General features: G+C 35.9%; 1 protein-coding gene across 1 annotated transcript in view; it reads left to right on the top strand.

Annotated features, from left to right (window-relative positions):
- The window catches only part of MSH4 (mutS homolog 4), a 142,943-nt gene extending 125,938 nt beyond the window's left edge, over positions 1-17,005 (top strand). The window contains exons 16-19 of the mRNA XM_006888613.1: positions 973-1,101; positions 6,884-7,058; positions 9,673-9,761; positions 16,811-17,005. Coding sequence (XP_006888675.1) covers positions 973-1,101; positions 6,884-7,058; positions 9,673-9,761; positions 16,811-17,005 — 588 coding nt within the window. The remainder of the gene's footprint in view (positions 1-972; positions 1,102-6,883; positions 7,059-9,672; positions 9,762-16,810) is intronic.
- Positions 17,006-17,471: the final 466 nt, after the last annotated feature.

The raw sequence follows: 17,471 nt of genomic DNA, 5'->3' as shown, positions 1-17,471 counted from the left end.
AGTCCAGGCTGGGTTTAGAAGGAGTCGTGGTACTAGGGATATTGTAGTTGATGTTAGATGGATCTTAGCTGAAAGCACGAAATACCAGAAGAATGTCTATCTGTGTTTCATTGATTATACAAAGGTATTTGACTGTGTGGATCATAACAAACTGTGGCTGACTCTGAGAAGATTTTTGACTGTAGTGTCCTGTAATTCTTCAAGTTTGTTTTTCATCCATTGAAAATAGTAAATATTTTTTTTTTTATTTGTGCCTCAGAAAGTTCCATCAGACTTTCTGGCTTCAAGAAATCCATTGCTACTGTGTCATTTTTTGAGGGGTATCTTGTTTTGGGGTTGCGTGGTGAGTGAGGTACCCTGCTTCTTTCGAGATATTGATTTGGAAGAGTTTTTGGAAACTGAGGTGATAGCTGGTTCTTGGTTTGATATCACTGCTCCTCTGTCGAGATGTCCAGGACCTCCTTGTTGCTTGACTTAGTGGGACCAACGTGGTCAGGCCAGACAGCAGTTTGTAGTCCAAAGAAACTTAATCTTTAATGTTAAGCAACTTTTTCAGGTGAGGTTGATAAATTCCAAAATTCAGAGCTGGAGTGGGAGGGGGTCGCAAACGCATTCACTTGGTACCTGCCAAGCGCAGGTCAAAAGTCCACAGGTGTGTCCAGCATAACATCCATTTTTGTGTAACAACATGGTCTTTAGAAGCTAACCATATTGATTAAGTAAAGAGTGAATGTGGTTACTTTTTTTTCCTCATAAACATATGCATATATATTTAGTTTTATTTACATCAACTTATTTTTTAAATTATCAGTCGTAAAATTTTTAGAAGAAAAGCAGTGTATAATTTCTGCACAGCAGAATTGCTCTATTAAATAGATATTTCATGTTAATTCATAAAGATATTTGATTCTCATTTTCTATGACAGTAATATCTCCTTGCTTATAGTGAAGATATTGAATTATATTTTTCAGATAGCATATATTCTGCATAATGCTAACGACAAATCACTCATCTTAATTGATGAACTCGGTAGAGGTACTAATACAGAAGAAGGAATTGGAATTTGTTATGCTATTTGTGAATATCTGCTGAGTTTAAAGGTATTCTATTTTTATTAAGTATGTTAATTTTATGTAATTTTTAATATAATCTCTATAGTGTGATTGGAATTTGTGAATAATGACAAATACATTTTTCAACAACTTTATGTAGTAAAGACATACAATATAGCATTTTATTTTTCTATTTCTGTTTTATAAAATCAGACATTATTAGTATGCTGACTATGATGTAAAGAAATGAAGGAATAAAAAATTATAAATAATCTAAAAACCAATCTGTTGATTTATAGTTAAATAGCAAACTATGAAGAGATTTCAGTAATAGTCTCCATGGGTGATGACAAGCTGTGATTTCATAATGTGAAATAAAGCACCAAGCATATGGTGATAGTATATTTAATGAAATAAAAATGGAATTCTTTTAAAGAACAGGATTTCCCCCAAATAAACTATACTTTATTCTAATGCAAATTTTTATTTTTGTTCCATTAAAATTTTTAGAGTATATTTCATATGATCACTAGAAATAGAAACATGAAAATCTTAAAGAAAATTAGTTTTCATATTTAACGCTTAAAATACCCCTAACATGAAATTCTTTCTCTTAAATGAGAGTACGTAAGGATTTATTATATGAATGAGATAAATCTTGTTTTATTTATGTGGTAAATTAAAAGTAGAGTTAGTAGATAGCTTTAGTTTTACAATACTTAATCTAAGTGAGTCAGTCAGAATGTCTAATAAAAATAAGATACAGGCATTACCTGTTAAAGGCAAATGCTTACTAGTCTCAATTTCTGAGGTATTCTTTAATAGTAAGAAAAATGTTATTATTTTTCTAACCTAGTATTCTGTGCCCCTAACAGTTTTTTACTCTATATTGTTATTGTTGTTAGGTGGCATAAGAGACCCTATTAACAAAACGCACTGTTGTCTAATCCTGTCCCATCCTCACAAGCACTACTTACTGAAGGTCGCTTTCTCCTTTGCTGACTCTCTGCTGTACCAAATATAATGTCTTTCTCCAGGGACTGGTTCCTCCAGATTACATGACCAAAGTATTTAAGCTGAAATCTCAACAGCTGTGATTCTAAGGAGCATTATGGATGCACTTCTTCAAGAAAGATTAAGTTTCTTCTCATGGCAGTTCATTGTATAATCAATATTTTTTCATAGCACCGCAGTTGAAAGACTAAATCCTTTTGTCTCCCTTATTCATTGTCCAACTTTCACATGCATATGAGACAACTGAAAATATGTTTTGTGTCAAGTGTACTTCATTGTTTCTATCTTTGCTCTTTAGGACTAGAAAGGGGTCCTTTGTAATATCTTTCTCCAGTACAACCTGTCATTTGATTTCTTGGTGGCACCTTCTATGAATATTAATTGACCCAAGTAAAATGAAATCTTGACAACATCAGCCTTTCTTCTGTTTATCAGTACATGTCAGCCTTTCTTCTGTTTATCATTATATTATTTATTGGCTCAGTTGTGAAGATTTTTTTTTATGTCATTCTACTCCATAACTGTAGGCTACAGGCTTTAATCTTCATCAGCCAGTGCTTCAGGACATCTTTATTTTCTGTAAGCAAGATGGTTTTACGAACATGCCCTCTATCAAATTCTCCTACTTCCGAAGTATTTTTCAAGGCAAATTTTCCCTTTTAGTGTACCAGTGTGTAATTGGCCAAAGGCAGACTTTTAGGCTTCCCATAATATACAATATATCCTGACATTATAATGCCCTGTATTCATTTTTACAATATGCTTTTATATTACTACAAAGAAGAAACAGGAGACAACAATATCTATAAAGTTAAGTCAGCAGAACTTTAGTCATTTTTTTATCTTGACATTACTATATGCAAGAAATAGAAACATCAGTATAGTATGCAAAAAGTTAAATCAACAAAATATCAACACATACATCTTTAAAGAAATTCCCAGTTTCAGTTTGATGCTCCACCCTTAACTGATCTCATTCATATGCGTATGGCCTCAGGCCTTTGCTTTTTGCTTCAGGCCAGAAGCAACTTCTCCACTTTTTTTTCCATGTTAATAACAGGAGAAGTAGCCATTTTAACAGTACATCCCACACCTTTAAATTCTTACTTTTCAGAATCCCACATTTTCATGAGTCTGGAGCCATTACAGCAAACACTGCTTCTGACACCAGCTGTAAAAAAAGAGCAAAAGTTGCATGAGGATAGCCATATCTGGCATCCATCAAATCTACAATAGGGAACTGTCATCATCAACAGCATCCACAGAACAAAACCAATTCCTATGAGGTCAGGCATGTCCCCATGGTCTTGTACCCTTTGTACTAGTTCCAACACCAATCTTACAGATTTACTGGGTCCAAAATTTGCTTCAATAAGAGCACATAGAACCATACTCACAATTGTGGGATTTAATGGGAAAGTTAATATGATACAATTTCAACTGGCAACAGGATGCAGTTTCTAAGGACAGCTTCCAAAGTGTACTCACAAGCCCTTCAGTCTTCAACCACATGGCTTCAGGCCACTGTTACAAAGCTCTTGTTGTTGTTATGTGCCATCTAGTCATCTATGACTCTTAGTGACTCTATGTACAATACCCCTAAACCCTGCTCTATCCCTTGCCAATCTTATTGTCTCCAACACACCCGTCTCCATTACCCCAGTGACTGAATCAGTCCATTTCATAGAGGTCTTCCTCTCCTGCACTGTCCCTCTACCCTCCCAGGCATGACGTTCCTCTCCAAGGACTGATCCACCTTGCAACATGTGCAAAGTATGTCAGAGGGAGCTTCAGAATCCTTTCCTCCAAGCTTCATACTCTCTAGGAGGAACTTGTTTGTTTTCCTAGCAGTCCGTGGTATATTCAGTATTCTTCTCCAACACCAAAGCTCAAAAGGTATCAACTCTCCTCCTATCATCCCTAGTCATTGTCCAGCTCTCTGATGCATAGCAAGTAATTGCAAAGACCATGGTCTGGATCAGGCGCACTTTAGTCTCCAGACTGACATCATTGCTCTTCAATACTTTGGAGAGGTCCCTGATAGCAGGCTTTCCCAATGCAATTTGTCTTTTAATTTCCTGGCTCCTGGTACCAAGAGTGTTGATTGTAGAGCCAAGCAAACTAAAGCTGTCAACAATCTCAGTCTCTTTGTCATCCATCGTGATGGGCCCAGTGCTGAGAATCTTCGTTTTCTTGATGTTGAGCTTTAATCCATATTGAAGACTGCAGTCTTTGACTTTCTGCAGCAAGCACTCCAGGTCTTCCTCAGTTTCAGCAAGCAGGGTTGTGTCATCTGCATAACACAGATTGTTGATGAGTCTACCTCCAATCTTGATGCCACATTTCTCCTCATAGAGTCCGGCCTGCACACCCTTCCCAGTTTTGTACCGTGCGGTGTTCCCTTGTTCTGTTCTAACGATGGCCTCTTGGTCCAGGTATAGGTTTCGCATAAGTATGATCAAGTGTCCTGGGATTCCCATCCTTCTCAGAGTCAGCCACAGTTTGTTGGGATCCACACAGTCAAATGCCTTTGCATAGTCAATGAAACATAGATAGATGTTTCTCTGGTACTCTCTGCTTTCAGCTAAGATCCATCTGACATTAGCTATAATATCCCTAGTGTCATAACCTCTTCTAAATCCAGCCTGCACTTCAGGCAGTTCTTTTTTGATGTGCTGTTCCAGTCGTTTTGGGTAATTTTAAGGAGAATCTTGCTTGCATGTGTTATCAGTGATAATGTTTGATAATTTCTACACTCTGTCAGATCACAAAGCTCTTAGTCCTGCCAATCTTGACATCTCCCCCAAAGTTCTGCAGCAAGCTTGGGCAAAGACTTCTTGTTCTGGTTCCTTAGGGTAGAAGTTCCAGGTCAGCTGTGCATCTAGTCCTCGGCATCTGCTGGTGCTTTTCAGTAGGTCTGATTGGTCATACTCCTCCTCCTTTGCTGGTGGTGAGATGCTCAAATTCTGAATCCACTCAATGGCAGAAGTAGCCAGTCCTGTTGTGTATCACCTTACATTCCCTATTCTCATAGACCCATCCATCCACATGGCAAATATCAAGTCAGTGGCAAGGAAAGCCATTTTTAAACAATAAACCTTAGCACCACAGTTGCCTTCCTAATAAATGATTCCCTCAGCAAATAGTTTTATTTCTTGTAAGATTACTTTTTTTAGATATCTTCAGATACATCCTTTAGGATTATATATTTACATTTGTTATTTTTCCAGCAATGTTGTGGTGGTTGTTGGTAAGTGCTGTCAAGTTGAATATGACCTATAGCGACACTATGAACAACAAATCTGAACCTTGTGCCATTTTCACGCTTCCTGACACACTGGAGCCTGTTGCAGCAGTCACTGTGTCAGTCCACCTGGTTGAGGGTCTTCTTCTCCTTCTCTTACCCTCTGCCTTTCTGAGCTTCATGTCCCTCTCCAATTGCCCATCCTAGCAACATGCTCAAATTATGTGAGGCAAAGTTTTATCATCTTCACCCCAAAGAGCACTCTGGCTGCACTTTCCCCAAGACATATTTGTTCTTTTGACAGTCATGGTATATTCAGTACTCTTCTACAACACCACAGCAAAAAGGCCTCAATTTTTCTTCTGTCATCCTGATTCATTATCCAGCTCTCAGATGCATAGCAAGTGATCACAAAGACCATGGCCTGAATCAGACATACCTTAGTTCTAAAACTGACATCATTACTCCTCAATAATTTGGAAAGGAAAAAATCTGCAGATTTTCCCAGTGCAATACATCTCCCGATTACCTGACTGCTGGTACCAAGGATTTTAATTGTGGATCCAAGAAAAATGAAGTTATTGACAGTTTTAGTCTTTTCTCCATCTGTCATGATGTTGCCTGTTGGTCCAGTTGTGAGGATTTTTGTTTTCTTGACATTGAGTCTATATTGAAAATTCTATTCTTTGATGCCCTACAATAAATGATTCAAGTTCTCCTCACTTTGAGCAAGCAAGATTGTATCATCTGTGTAAGGCGTGCATGTCAGAAAAGACTGAAAATTGTCCTATAGCCTTGAGAAACCAAAACAAAGGGGAAACATGCTGATGTGAAAGAGCTGAACAGAAGGTTTAAAAGGGCAGCTTGAGAAGACAAAACAAAGTTATAATGGAACATGCAGAGAGCTGGAATTGGAGAACAAAAAGGGGGAAAACTCGCTTTGCATTTCTCAAGCTGAGAGAACTAAAAAACAAATTTCAGCCTTGAGTCACATATATCCCAGCAATGTAGATTGTTGTTGTTGTTGTTTGATGCCGTTGAGTCATAGACGACTCATAGCGACCCTATTCACAAACGGCCTGAGCACTGTTCGTACATAGAGTTTCCGGAGGCAAGCCATTTCGGAAGTGGATGCCACTCCTGCTTCCAGGCTTGATTTAGTCGGGACGCTTCAGCCAACACTGTCCACCATGGGTACCCGTTACCACGATTGGCACATCACTGTCACAGTCTTCAGCATCACAGCAACCACGAGTTACCTCTGTACAGCAACGCACAGACCAGTGCTATACCACCTTGAAGAATGAATGTAGATTACATATATTTATAAAAACATAATTAGTATATTCTCTCTTTGAATGTGAATTTTCAGAACACTTGAAAATGAATTAACCATTTAAGCCTCCATGTTGTTAATTATATATTCCCGCATCATTGCCAGACTACTTGGAAAATTAAGCCAAAGTGTTCTGTTTAAATAATTAAAACAGATTTTTCTAGTTAATTTTTAAATGCTAGTATTTGCTGTCTACTATGATAACACCTAACAACTAACAACATTATGTATTTTAGGCATTTACACTGTTTGCTACACATTTTCTGGAATTATGCCATATAGATGCCCTTTATCCTAATGTGGAAAACATGCATTTTGAAGTTCAACATGTGAAAAATACCTCAAGAAATAAAGAAACCATAGTTTATACATACAAACTTTCTAAAGGACTCACTGAAGAAAAAAATTATGGTATATGTAAACATATGATTTATATTGTTTATAAACATGCTTTTGGACACAAACTTTCTTTTCCTTTTAATAAGCTTAAATTAAAAATATTATGAGCCAGTAATTATATAAGATTATAATGACACTTAAAAATCCTACAAAGTATTAGTTTCTATTCTTAGAAAAATGTAATTTAGTTTACATTTGTAACTTGTAGATTAAATGAAAGATGATGTATTTCTTGCACATTCTAATAGGGCACTAGTCTTTCCCCCCCTAGACTCAGTATATATGATAAATTTAAAGTATTTTTTAACTGTAATTTTTATGAAAGTTTTTAAGGAAATTGGTTTTTCTTTCATTCATTCATTCATACACTTTTCCTTTTTCTCACCTCCCCAATTCAGTTTAGAGTGCCTGTCCTGTTCCAGATTGTTAATTGTACGCTTAATGTCCATTGTTTTTGGATTAACTTTCCATTCATCTATTCTAGTATAGTGTTCATTATATACCCTTTCTTTTCCTGGGATTGTTTTTACTAAACAATATAATTGTATTAAACGTGATTACATAGTTTCTATTAAAATTACTATGTAGTTATGTAAGACTATAAGAATTCATAGGTTATCCAATTGACCTATACCTATAAAGTTCTGAAAAATGTTTTATTAATGAATGTGATCTTTGTAAGAAAAAAGAAACGTATTTCTCCTTTGCTACCTGAAGTCAGAAATCAACCGGATAATTTACTTTCATTAGAAGTTTTGTCTTTATAAGCCTCTATTTCAGTATCTTTGAAATGAGAAATAATTTTCCATTTATGTGGGATTGGGAAGAGTAAAAGAATTATCAAATTTGAAATACCTTGCACTAGTAATCTCTAAATAAATGTTAGCACTTCTGCTATAGTTTCTCAATCAGGAAATACAAGAAAATCTTGGGCTATGGCGTCCTGTTGTTGGTAAGTCAAATTGGAACTGACCCATAGTTGACCCTCAGTAGGTTTTCAGGGGTAGTAAAACACACAGGAGGAAATTGCCCAACTTTCTCCCAAGGAACAGCTGGTGATTTCAAAGACCATTTTTTGAGTTGGCAGTACAGCTCACTAAGCCACGAGAACTCCTGCTGGCATACGGTAGAAAATGTATATACCCTTTATCTAATAAGAAAGCTTTGAAGACATGAGAATAATAGTTGGTTTTATAATTTGCATAATAAGGCACCTACTACTATATATCCTTTTAGAAATCCCCTTTTCATTGATTTGCTAACTAGATGAATGTCCATTTATAGGATAATCTCTATGATTAGACATTCCCCTTCCTTGCAAAACCCATATCTTTTGACCTAGGAGCCAATTGTATTTGAAGTTAATTTTTTTAAAAAAATATTTTTGTGCTTTATTTTTTTTTAAAGTTATTGTTGCACATTTTCTTCCACCCCTTAACTCATTATGCAAACCTTGTTCTAGATTGTTGTCATAAATATAATACCTAATTTCCTTTCTGACAGTTCCTCCCCTTACCTGATCCAATGCCATGTTCATTATCTACCCACTCTTTCCCATTCTCTACCCAACCCTCCTGTCTGTCTTATTTTATAACAGTGATTTTTGTGCAGTATTTGTCCTTTGGTCCTGAGATATTTCACTCAGCATAACGTTCTTCTGGCTCCTCTATGTTCTGTAATATTTTATGAGTTCATTGTTTTTTAGTGCTGCACAATATTTCATGTGTGAATGCACTATAGTTTGTTGGGTTGCTTCCATCTCTTTGCTACTGTGAAAGATACAACAATAAAATTGGGCATGCATATATTTATTTAAGTGGTGGCTCTGATTTCTTTAGAGTATATTCTCAGTAAAATTGCTGAGTCAAATGGTATTTCTATTTCTGATGTTTTTGAGAAAGCACCATACTGCTTTCCATAGTGGCTTTATCATTTTACACTCCCAGAAGCATTAAATAAGAATTCCAATCTCTCGACAACCTCACCAGCATTTGTTGTTTGCTACCATGTTGCTGGGGTGAGATGATATCTCATAGTTGTTTTGTGAAGTTGAGGGTGTTTGTTGTTTGTTTTTTTTTTTAAGTTGAGTTTTTGATGTTATTACACCTGCCTCTTTTCTTTTCCTGTCAATTTCCTTGCTACCTCATAGGTAATATTTAATAGTCTCATTTCCCCTGAATGCCTTGGATAGGTTATTAGTGTAATAATTAGGAAGTTGTCATACCAAGCTTTGGAACATTTAATTTTGAGAATAGTTAAGTAATTCTGAAATGCCAGAAGAAAGGAAGTTTAAATGTATGGGGAAAAAAATTAACTTTAGTTAAAACAGGCATAATATCAGTAATTATATATATATATAATATCTCAGTATATATATCTATATATGTCTTTGAGGTACACATTGAAATCATATAAATGGATCTCTGGTGGCCTAGGGAATGAGCAACTGTGCTGCCAACCCAAAGGCTTTCACTTCAAATCCATCAGCTGCTCCGTGGGAGAAAGATACTCTCCACCTGTGTGATTTACTGCCTCTGAAAACCCACTAGAGGGTCAGCTATGGGTTAGATATGACTCAATGGCAAATAACAGCAACAGCATGTATCTACATTTTTTTAAATTTTAGGGTTAAAAGCTGCAGAGGCATCATCACTACCACCATCAATTGTCTTAGATGCCAAAGAAATCACAACTCAAATGACCAGTCAAATTTTGGTAAGAAGCATCTTAGCAATAAGAATTATTTTGGTCTTCAAGCAAGACTGCATACAGAAACTTGTACACTGAAGTTAATTGTAGCACTAGTCACAGTAGCTAAGAGATGAGAATAACCCAAGTGTCCATCACTAAGTAGTAGCTAGTTAAACAGAGAAACAAAAGATGGTTTAGACATTCAATGGAATGCCACTCAGCTATGCTACAACGTTGATGAATTTTAAAAACATTATTGTATCTGAAATACATCAATTATAAAAGGACAAGTATATTGTAATCTCATATTTATGAAATAGACAGCAGTTTAGAACTCAAAGCTTATTAATGCTTACCCGAGGTGGGAGCAAAGAAAGGAGTAGTTACTGTTTTTGGCACTCTGAATTTCTGTTCATTCCGTAGAATAATTTGGAAATGAATAGTGGTGATGTTTGCACAACATGTAGAAATGACTGAATTGGCAAAAGCTTTGGATGATATGTTTTTAATACAAAATAATTTAAATAAGAAACTAGTTTGGATTTCAGATAAAAAACTAATGTTATGTTTTGTCTTTATTGTGGCTTTTGATTTAAATATATAATACAAATAATATTTTTATTCCTATACTTACAAAATTCTTTTTACTTCTTAAACCTTTTGTGGTCTCACCTAAGAGTTGCAATATTTTTCAGCAAATCACTTTTAAGATAGGACACAGTGTTAAAAGTGCAGTTCCTACTATACTTAATGCCATGTTGTTAGGTGCTGTTGAGTTGTCTGTGACTAATGGCAACCCTATGTCAGTAACTCTGAACTCTGCCCTATCTTGAGTCAGTCTCATTGTCTCTGTCCACCATACCTATCCCCATTATCTCAGTTACTGTGTCAATCAATCTCACCCTATGTCTTACTCTCTTGCACTGTCCTTCTACTCTTTCAAGCATTACGTCCTTGTCTAAGAACTGTCCGCTACTGGCAACATGTCCAAAGTAAGTGTGATGGAGCTTTAAAATTCTTGCCTCCAAGGAGCAGCTTGGCTTCACCCTCTCAGGGACAGACCTGTTTGGGTTTTTTTTTGGCAGTCCTTGGTATGTTCAATACTCTTCTCTAGGACCACAACTCAAAGTCATCAATTTTTCCTCTGTCATCCTTATTGTCAAGCTTTCTGATGTGTTGCAAGTAATTGCAAAAGCCATGACCTGAATCAGGCACATATTCATTTCTAGACTGAAATCATTGCTCTTTCACACTCTGGAGAGGTCCTTGACAGCAGATTTTCCTAATGCAATTAGTTTTTTGATTTCTTGACTGCTGGTGCCAAGGATGTTGATTGTGGAACTGAGTAACTTGAAATTGTTAACATCTCAATCTTTTCTCCATCTATTGTGGTGCTGCTAATTGGCCCTGTGATGAGAATCTTTGTTTTTCACTTGTTGCACTTAAGTCCATATTGGAGATGGTAGTCCTTGACCTTCTGCAGCAAATGATTATAATCCTCCTCAGTTTTGGCAAGCAAGGTTGTGTCGTCTGCATTGCATGGTTTTTGATGAGTCTTCCTCTCAAATAATCTGTTCCACATTTAGATTAAAAAGGTATGGAGAAAGAACTTAATGACATACTAGCTTTGTAATGGAAATATATGAAAAAGAACCAGTAATAATGAAGGCAAGAAGTTCCAGTCACAATGAAGGCACTGGCAAAAAATAAGTCCACCTACACCCCAAGACTGTGGAGCCGAGCAAACTGAAGCTGTGGACAATCTCAATCTCTTTGCCATCCATCCTGATGCTACCAACTGGAGGCAAAGATTCTGGGGCTTCATCTGACATACTTTGGACATGTTGCAAGGAGAGACAGGTATTTGGAGAGGGACATCACGCTGGGTAGAGTAGAGGAACAGCACACAGGGGAAGACCCTCTATGAGATGGATTGATTCAGTGACTGGGGTAATTGGGATGGGTGTGTCAGAGGCAACGCGATTGGCACAGGATAGAGCAGGGTTTAGGGCTATTGTACATAGGGTCGCTATGAGTTGCAAATGACTCGACGGCACATAACAATAACAACAACACCCCAAGAATGGATGGAATATCAAATGATATGTTTTAACCCTAAGAATGGATGGAATACCAAGTGACATGGTTCAGCTAACAAATGCAGCCCTGGATGTGCTAGGAAACCAGTCTATGTCAGATAACTTGGAGGATGGGCACTTGTTCAACTGACTGGATGAGGCCCATGTTTGTTCCCATTCTCAAGAAGGGCAATCCAAGAGAATGTGGAAATTATAGAACAATATCAGGGATCTCTGGTGGCCAAGAGGCAAGAAACATGATTGTAATCCCAAAGGCACACAATTTGAATTCACCAGCTGCTCATTGAGAGAATGATGGGCAGTCTCTTCCCATGCGATGAATTGCTCCTGAAAACCTGCTGGAGGTTCAATTATGGATCAGTTCCTACTCAATGGTACAAAACAACAAAAAAATCATTAATATCACATGCCAGCAAAATATTGTTGAACATTATCCAAAAATGGCTAGAAGAATATATTGACAGAGAACTTCTGGAAGTGAGGCAACAGGAATACTTTTGCTGGTATTAGATGGATCTTGGCTGAAAGCAGAGAATACCAGTTGGTAAAATCAGCAAAAGTGTGTGTCAAGATTGTGTCCTTTCTACACACCTATTCATTCTGTATGCTGAGCAAATTATTGTAGAACCTAGATTCTATGAAGAAGAATATGGCATATGGATAGGAGGAAGACTCATCAACAACCTGTATTATCGCACAACCTTGCTTGCTGAAAGTGATGACTTGAAAAGCTTGCTGCAGAAGATCAAAGACTAAGATCAGAAGATCAAGAAGACAAAATTCCTTGCCGCTGGACTGATAAATAACATCATGATAGATGGAGAAAAGAAGGAAATTATCAACACTTTCATCTTAGTTGGATCTATAGTCAACACCCTTTTTACCAGCAGTCAGGAGATCAGGAATTATATTTCACTGAAAAGTCGACTGTCAGGGACCTTTCCAAATTGCTGAAGAGCAATGATATCAGTTTAAGACAAGACATGCCTGATATAGGCCATAATTTTTTGCGTCACTTGCTATATGTCTGAAAGCTAGACAGTGAATAAGGCTGACAAAAGAATGGATGGCTTTGAGTTGTGGTATTGGAGAAGAGCAATGAATATCCCGTAGACTGCCAAAAGAACCAACAGGTATTTTTCCAGTCTTGGAAAAAGTGCAGCCAGAGTGCTCCTTAGAGACAAAGAGGGTGAAGCTTCATTTCACATACGTTGGACATATTTCTAGGAGAGGATCTTTCTTGAAAAGGGGCATTTTGCCGGGGAAGGTGGAGTCAGCTAAAGAGAGGACGACTCTCTACAAGGTGGGCTGATTCAGTGACTGTAACAAAGGGCTCAAGTATATCAGAGATGATAAGGATAACACAGGATAGAGCAAAGATCAGATAGGATCACTGAGTCGACTTGAGGGCACCTAACAACCACTACCACTCCATGGGGGAAAGATGGAAAGAAGTAGTAGTCGGTTTATAGACGTTGAAACCCTATGTTATGGTTCTATATTGTCCTTTGAAAATTAACTTAAGGACTTTTTTGAGTTTTCTTCTACAGTCTTTACAGGAACTCTTTCTAAGCATTTCTACCCTTAATGAACCGTCAGTCCCCTTCAAATTCACCTCTTACTCACTTTTCCCTCCTTCCTTTTTTTTTTTTTTTTTAATTCTGCCTGGGAGATTTTTCTCTTCAATTTGTTATTACTTTTATTTACAAAGCCATTTCCTGCCCCCCCAATGGTATGGAATTATGGATTTTTGTTTTATACTTGCTTGTTGCTTTATTTTTTACTTAATGCCCAAATTATTCCTTTTTTGAAGCTACTCCAGTTAGTCTTCTGTCCATTTCACATACCTCCAGCTTTATTTCTCCTACTTTTTAAAACAGTTTTTGACATGTTCACACCCTCTTTGATGTTAACATCATATATCAAATGTCAGTGAAGGTAAGTAGTTTGACTCTCTTTTATTGTGCTATGCAATGGAAAAAGTTTGCATTATTATTTTGGGTCCTCAAATTTGTTAAAACCCAAGGTCAGAATTGATGGCAAACTTCTATTTTCTGCAAATCCTCTGCAGACATCACAGACCTAAGAGGTCGAGGCCACCCCTGACAAAATTTTAGAAACTTGAAGTCATGTAGGAGTCCTGGGTCCCTCCATCATTCTGAATTCTATTTTGGAATTTCAATTTTTCACTCATTTATTTTTTCTGTTTTCTCAGAAAACGTGTGCTTTTCCACTGTCTAAATGTACCTTTTCTGCCATTGTTCTATCTCCTTATGTATTAAGGAATTAATTTTCTTCTTCATTGCATAGCGTTTTCTTCACTGGCTTTTCTTTTTTCTACGAATATGTTTAGAGTTTTTTTTTCCACTAAGAAATCTTTCGTTTCTACCCCTTACACAAAGAACCAGTTTCTCTACATTTTACTGCCAATTTTTTCCAAGCGTAATCTATAATTACTGTGTCTGTTTTTTTAATTATAAAATGAACCTTGGTACCATTATGCCACTGAAAGTGTTTCTTTTTTTTTTTATTATTTTTTTTAAATTTTTTTTGAAAGTGTTTCTTAAGTAGTAACTAATCATAAAATCTTGTAGTATTTATATTGCTTTCCGTCTTCCCTAATCTCTCTGTGGCATTTATCACTTTCTCCCCATTTTCCTGAATTCTGTCCTATGTTAGCTCGTGTGCAGTATTCTTTCCTGGATGGGTTCATTCTCCTACCTCTTTGATGGCTCTCTGGTGGATTACTGGTAAGGAGTTGTGCTGCCAGCTCAAGGCATGTAGTTTGAATCCAGCAGCTGCTAAGCAGGAGAAATTTGAGCAATGTCTTCCCATTTGATTAACTGCCTTTGAAAACCCGCTGGAGGGTCAACTAGGAGTGGGCTTCGACTCAGTGGTACATAGCCAAACAACAGCCACCACTTTGATAAGTCCTCTCTATTCTTCACCAGTGTTTTTTCTCATTTTACTTATTAAATGGAAATATCATTGTGGATCTACTCATACTCTTTTATGTTTCATTTTATACCCTTTCATGTTCATCCTTTTACATGTCATCAGTAATTTAAAATTGTATGATGTCCTGAATCTATATATTTTTTTCTGCATATCTCCTCTGGTGATACTTAACCCATTTTTAAATTTTTCATAGGATCAAAATTAAATTTATCATCTAAAATATCTCATTTGTCTGCTTTCAAGCCTCTCAGTCAATCATCAGAGTTATCTATGAATTCTCCTCTTTAACCACTTGTCATTTGGCCATTGTCTCTCTATATTCTAATCTATCCTTACACATTGGTACTAGATAGTTTCTTAATGTATAATTCTTAACATGTTTTTCTCCTTATATCAGAAACTTTCAGTCATTTCTTACCAAACAAAAGCCCAACTCCTTAGTAATATTAAAACTCCTCTGTGACTATCACTGCAATTAGGTAGTCTGAGGATTATTTCTATTTGAATCACCTAGGATACTGGATATCATCTCAGATTTTCAAGTGTCTGATTTGACTCACAAATCTACAATTTCAAATAAGCATTTATATAATTCTGATACATAATAAAGTTTGCTAACTTTGCTGTCTCCCTTGTTTACATCACATTCCTCAACCTTGAATCACACTATTCCACTTCAAATAAACTACCTTTCAGCCACATTGACTTATTTATCATTTTATCATATGTTTGCTAAGTTTTCTAATATGTCTGCTGAAATTATTGCCTCCATTCTTTTGACTCTTCTCTGCATCGAGGTTCATTTCTGATGCTCCACTCTATTTAAACTTTTCTTCATCTGAGCTGGAAGTTTTCTTCCCTCTCTCTGACCATTTTGTATCTCTCTTGTGGGACTTTTTCCTAATTAGTTTAATTAGCTACTTAAGAGTGTTTTCTTTTCACTGTAAGTCTGTAAACTCCTCAAGGTCAGAGGACCACATTTCTCCATCACCCATGGATACATAGCCAAGTTTGGGGTCTGAAACATGGACTATATAGTGCATATTCAGTAGTTTAGTTAATTTAAAAATAAACTGATAAATAATATATCAAATAGATGAATATATGATAAGGTTACTTCACCTCATGGAATTGTACTATCATTTTCTTTTCCTAATAGTGAAAGAGGGAAAAATATAAGAATTGCTTCCTGTTCATAAATAGGTGAAAGGATTGTCTTTCTTGGAAAGTCACTAAGGCATTCCATAATATGTTAATATGGAAAACACTCTGGTTCAGCTATGTAGCTCAGGCAGAGAAAAGGGAATTTAGAACTTTTCAACTATACTTCTCACTCTGAAGTTCTTGTCAAAGAAGGCCTTCCAAAATATTAGAAAATTCCCATTTTTCTTGGGTTTTCTTATGTATAGCTTAAGAATAAAGATATAATGTTAAATAGCTGTGAGTTGAAACGAGCTTTGCAATAATTTATAAAAAAAGTGTATTGTTTATTTAAAGACTATAACTCACCCCTTAGGATTGAGCAATTTATGTATTTGGATGTCTTTAGGGAGAAGTTTATTAATCACTTTTGCCTACAGGTTTATTGAGGTATTAAAATAGAAGCAACAGAGCACAGCTTTTGGAGAGAACCTAAAATTGTATATACTGCATAGCAGTTTTTAGTAGTGCGATTTCCCCATGCCTTTTAATGAGAAAATGTTTATAATAGATACATCTTGTGGATTTCCATAAATTTTAGTATTGTGTTGCAAAATCTGACCTACTTAAATGGATTTTTTTTTTTAAATTGAAAAGTGACTTGGAAGAATATAAAGATCTGTATAAAGTAGTAAGTTCTCATGAGATATTATTCTCCAAAATGATATTACTTCTGATACATTCCTGAATGGGATTGATATAGCCAAAGGAACTGGCTAACCTTTGAGTTCTTTAGGAGTTAAAATATTGCCAAAATGTGGTTTAAAGAAAATTTGTACTATTTTAAACATTTTTCTGTATTTTTTTTAATAACAGCAAAACCAAAAAAGTACCCCTGATATGGAAAGACAGAGAGCAGTGTACCATCTCGCCACTAGGCTTGTTCAAACTGCTCGGAACTCTCAGCTGGATCCAGAAGGCTTACGAATGTATTTATGTAATCTCAAGAAGAAGTATCAAGCTGATATTCCCAAACCTGAACAAGTTGAAGAAAACACTGATGAACAATAACAATATCTTGTACTAATGAATTAAGTTATCCTAATATAAGAAATTTAGAATTCAATTTCCCTGTGAAATCAAAAGAAAATGTCTTTTCTAATTTTAAATTTTATTTGAAAATTATATTGTGTTAATCTCAAATGGTCATCTATATATTCTGCATAAGAAAATATTTATAATAATAAATAAGAACTGTATGAAAGAATTATTTTATGTCAGTATAATGTACTATTCTGTATTTATCAATGTTTATATTACTAGCTTTTACGTTATCTATACTTACAAATGATAGTTTGTAGGTATGTAAATGTCTTAGCTTAAAAAATGGACTTTTTAGGTTAGAGCAACTTTTCCTAACTTTTTAACATTTTATTAAAAATTAGTAATGCTTTATGATTTGATGATACCTTAATTTTTGAAACTCATTGCCTTCGGGTTGGAATCAATTCAGCTGACCCGCCATTGGCCTCTTTAG

This window comes from Elephantulus edwardii, unplaced genomic scaffold, assembly GCF_000299155.1.
Source record: "Elephantulus edwardii isolate Elephantulus edwardi_28Jun2011 unplaced genomic scaffold, EleEdw1.0 scaffold00069, whole genome shotgun sequence".
Classification (NCBI taxonomy): Eukaryota; Metazoa; Chordata; class Mammalia; order Macroscelidea; family Macroscelididae; genus Elephantulus; species Elephantulus edwardii.
This window is presented reverse-complemented; position numbering and strand designations above follow the sequence as displayed.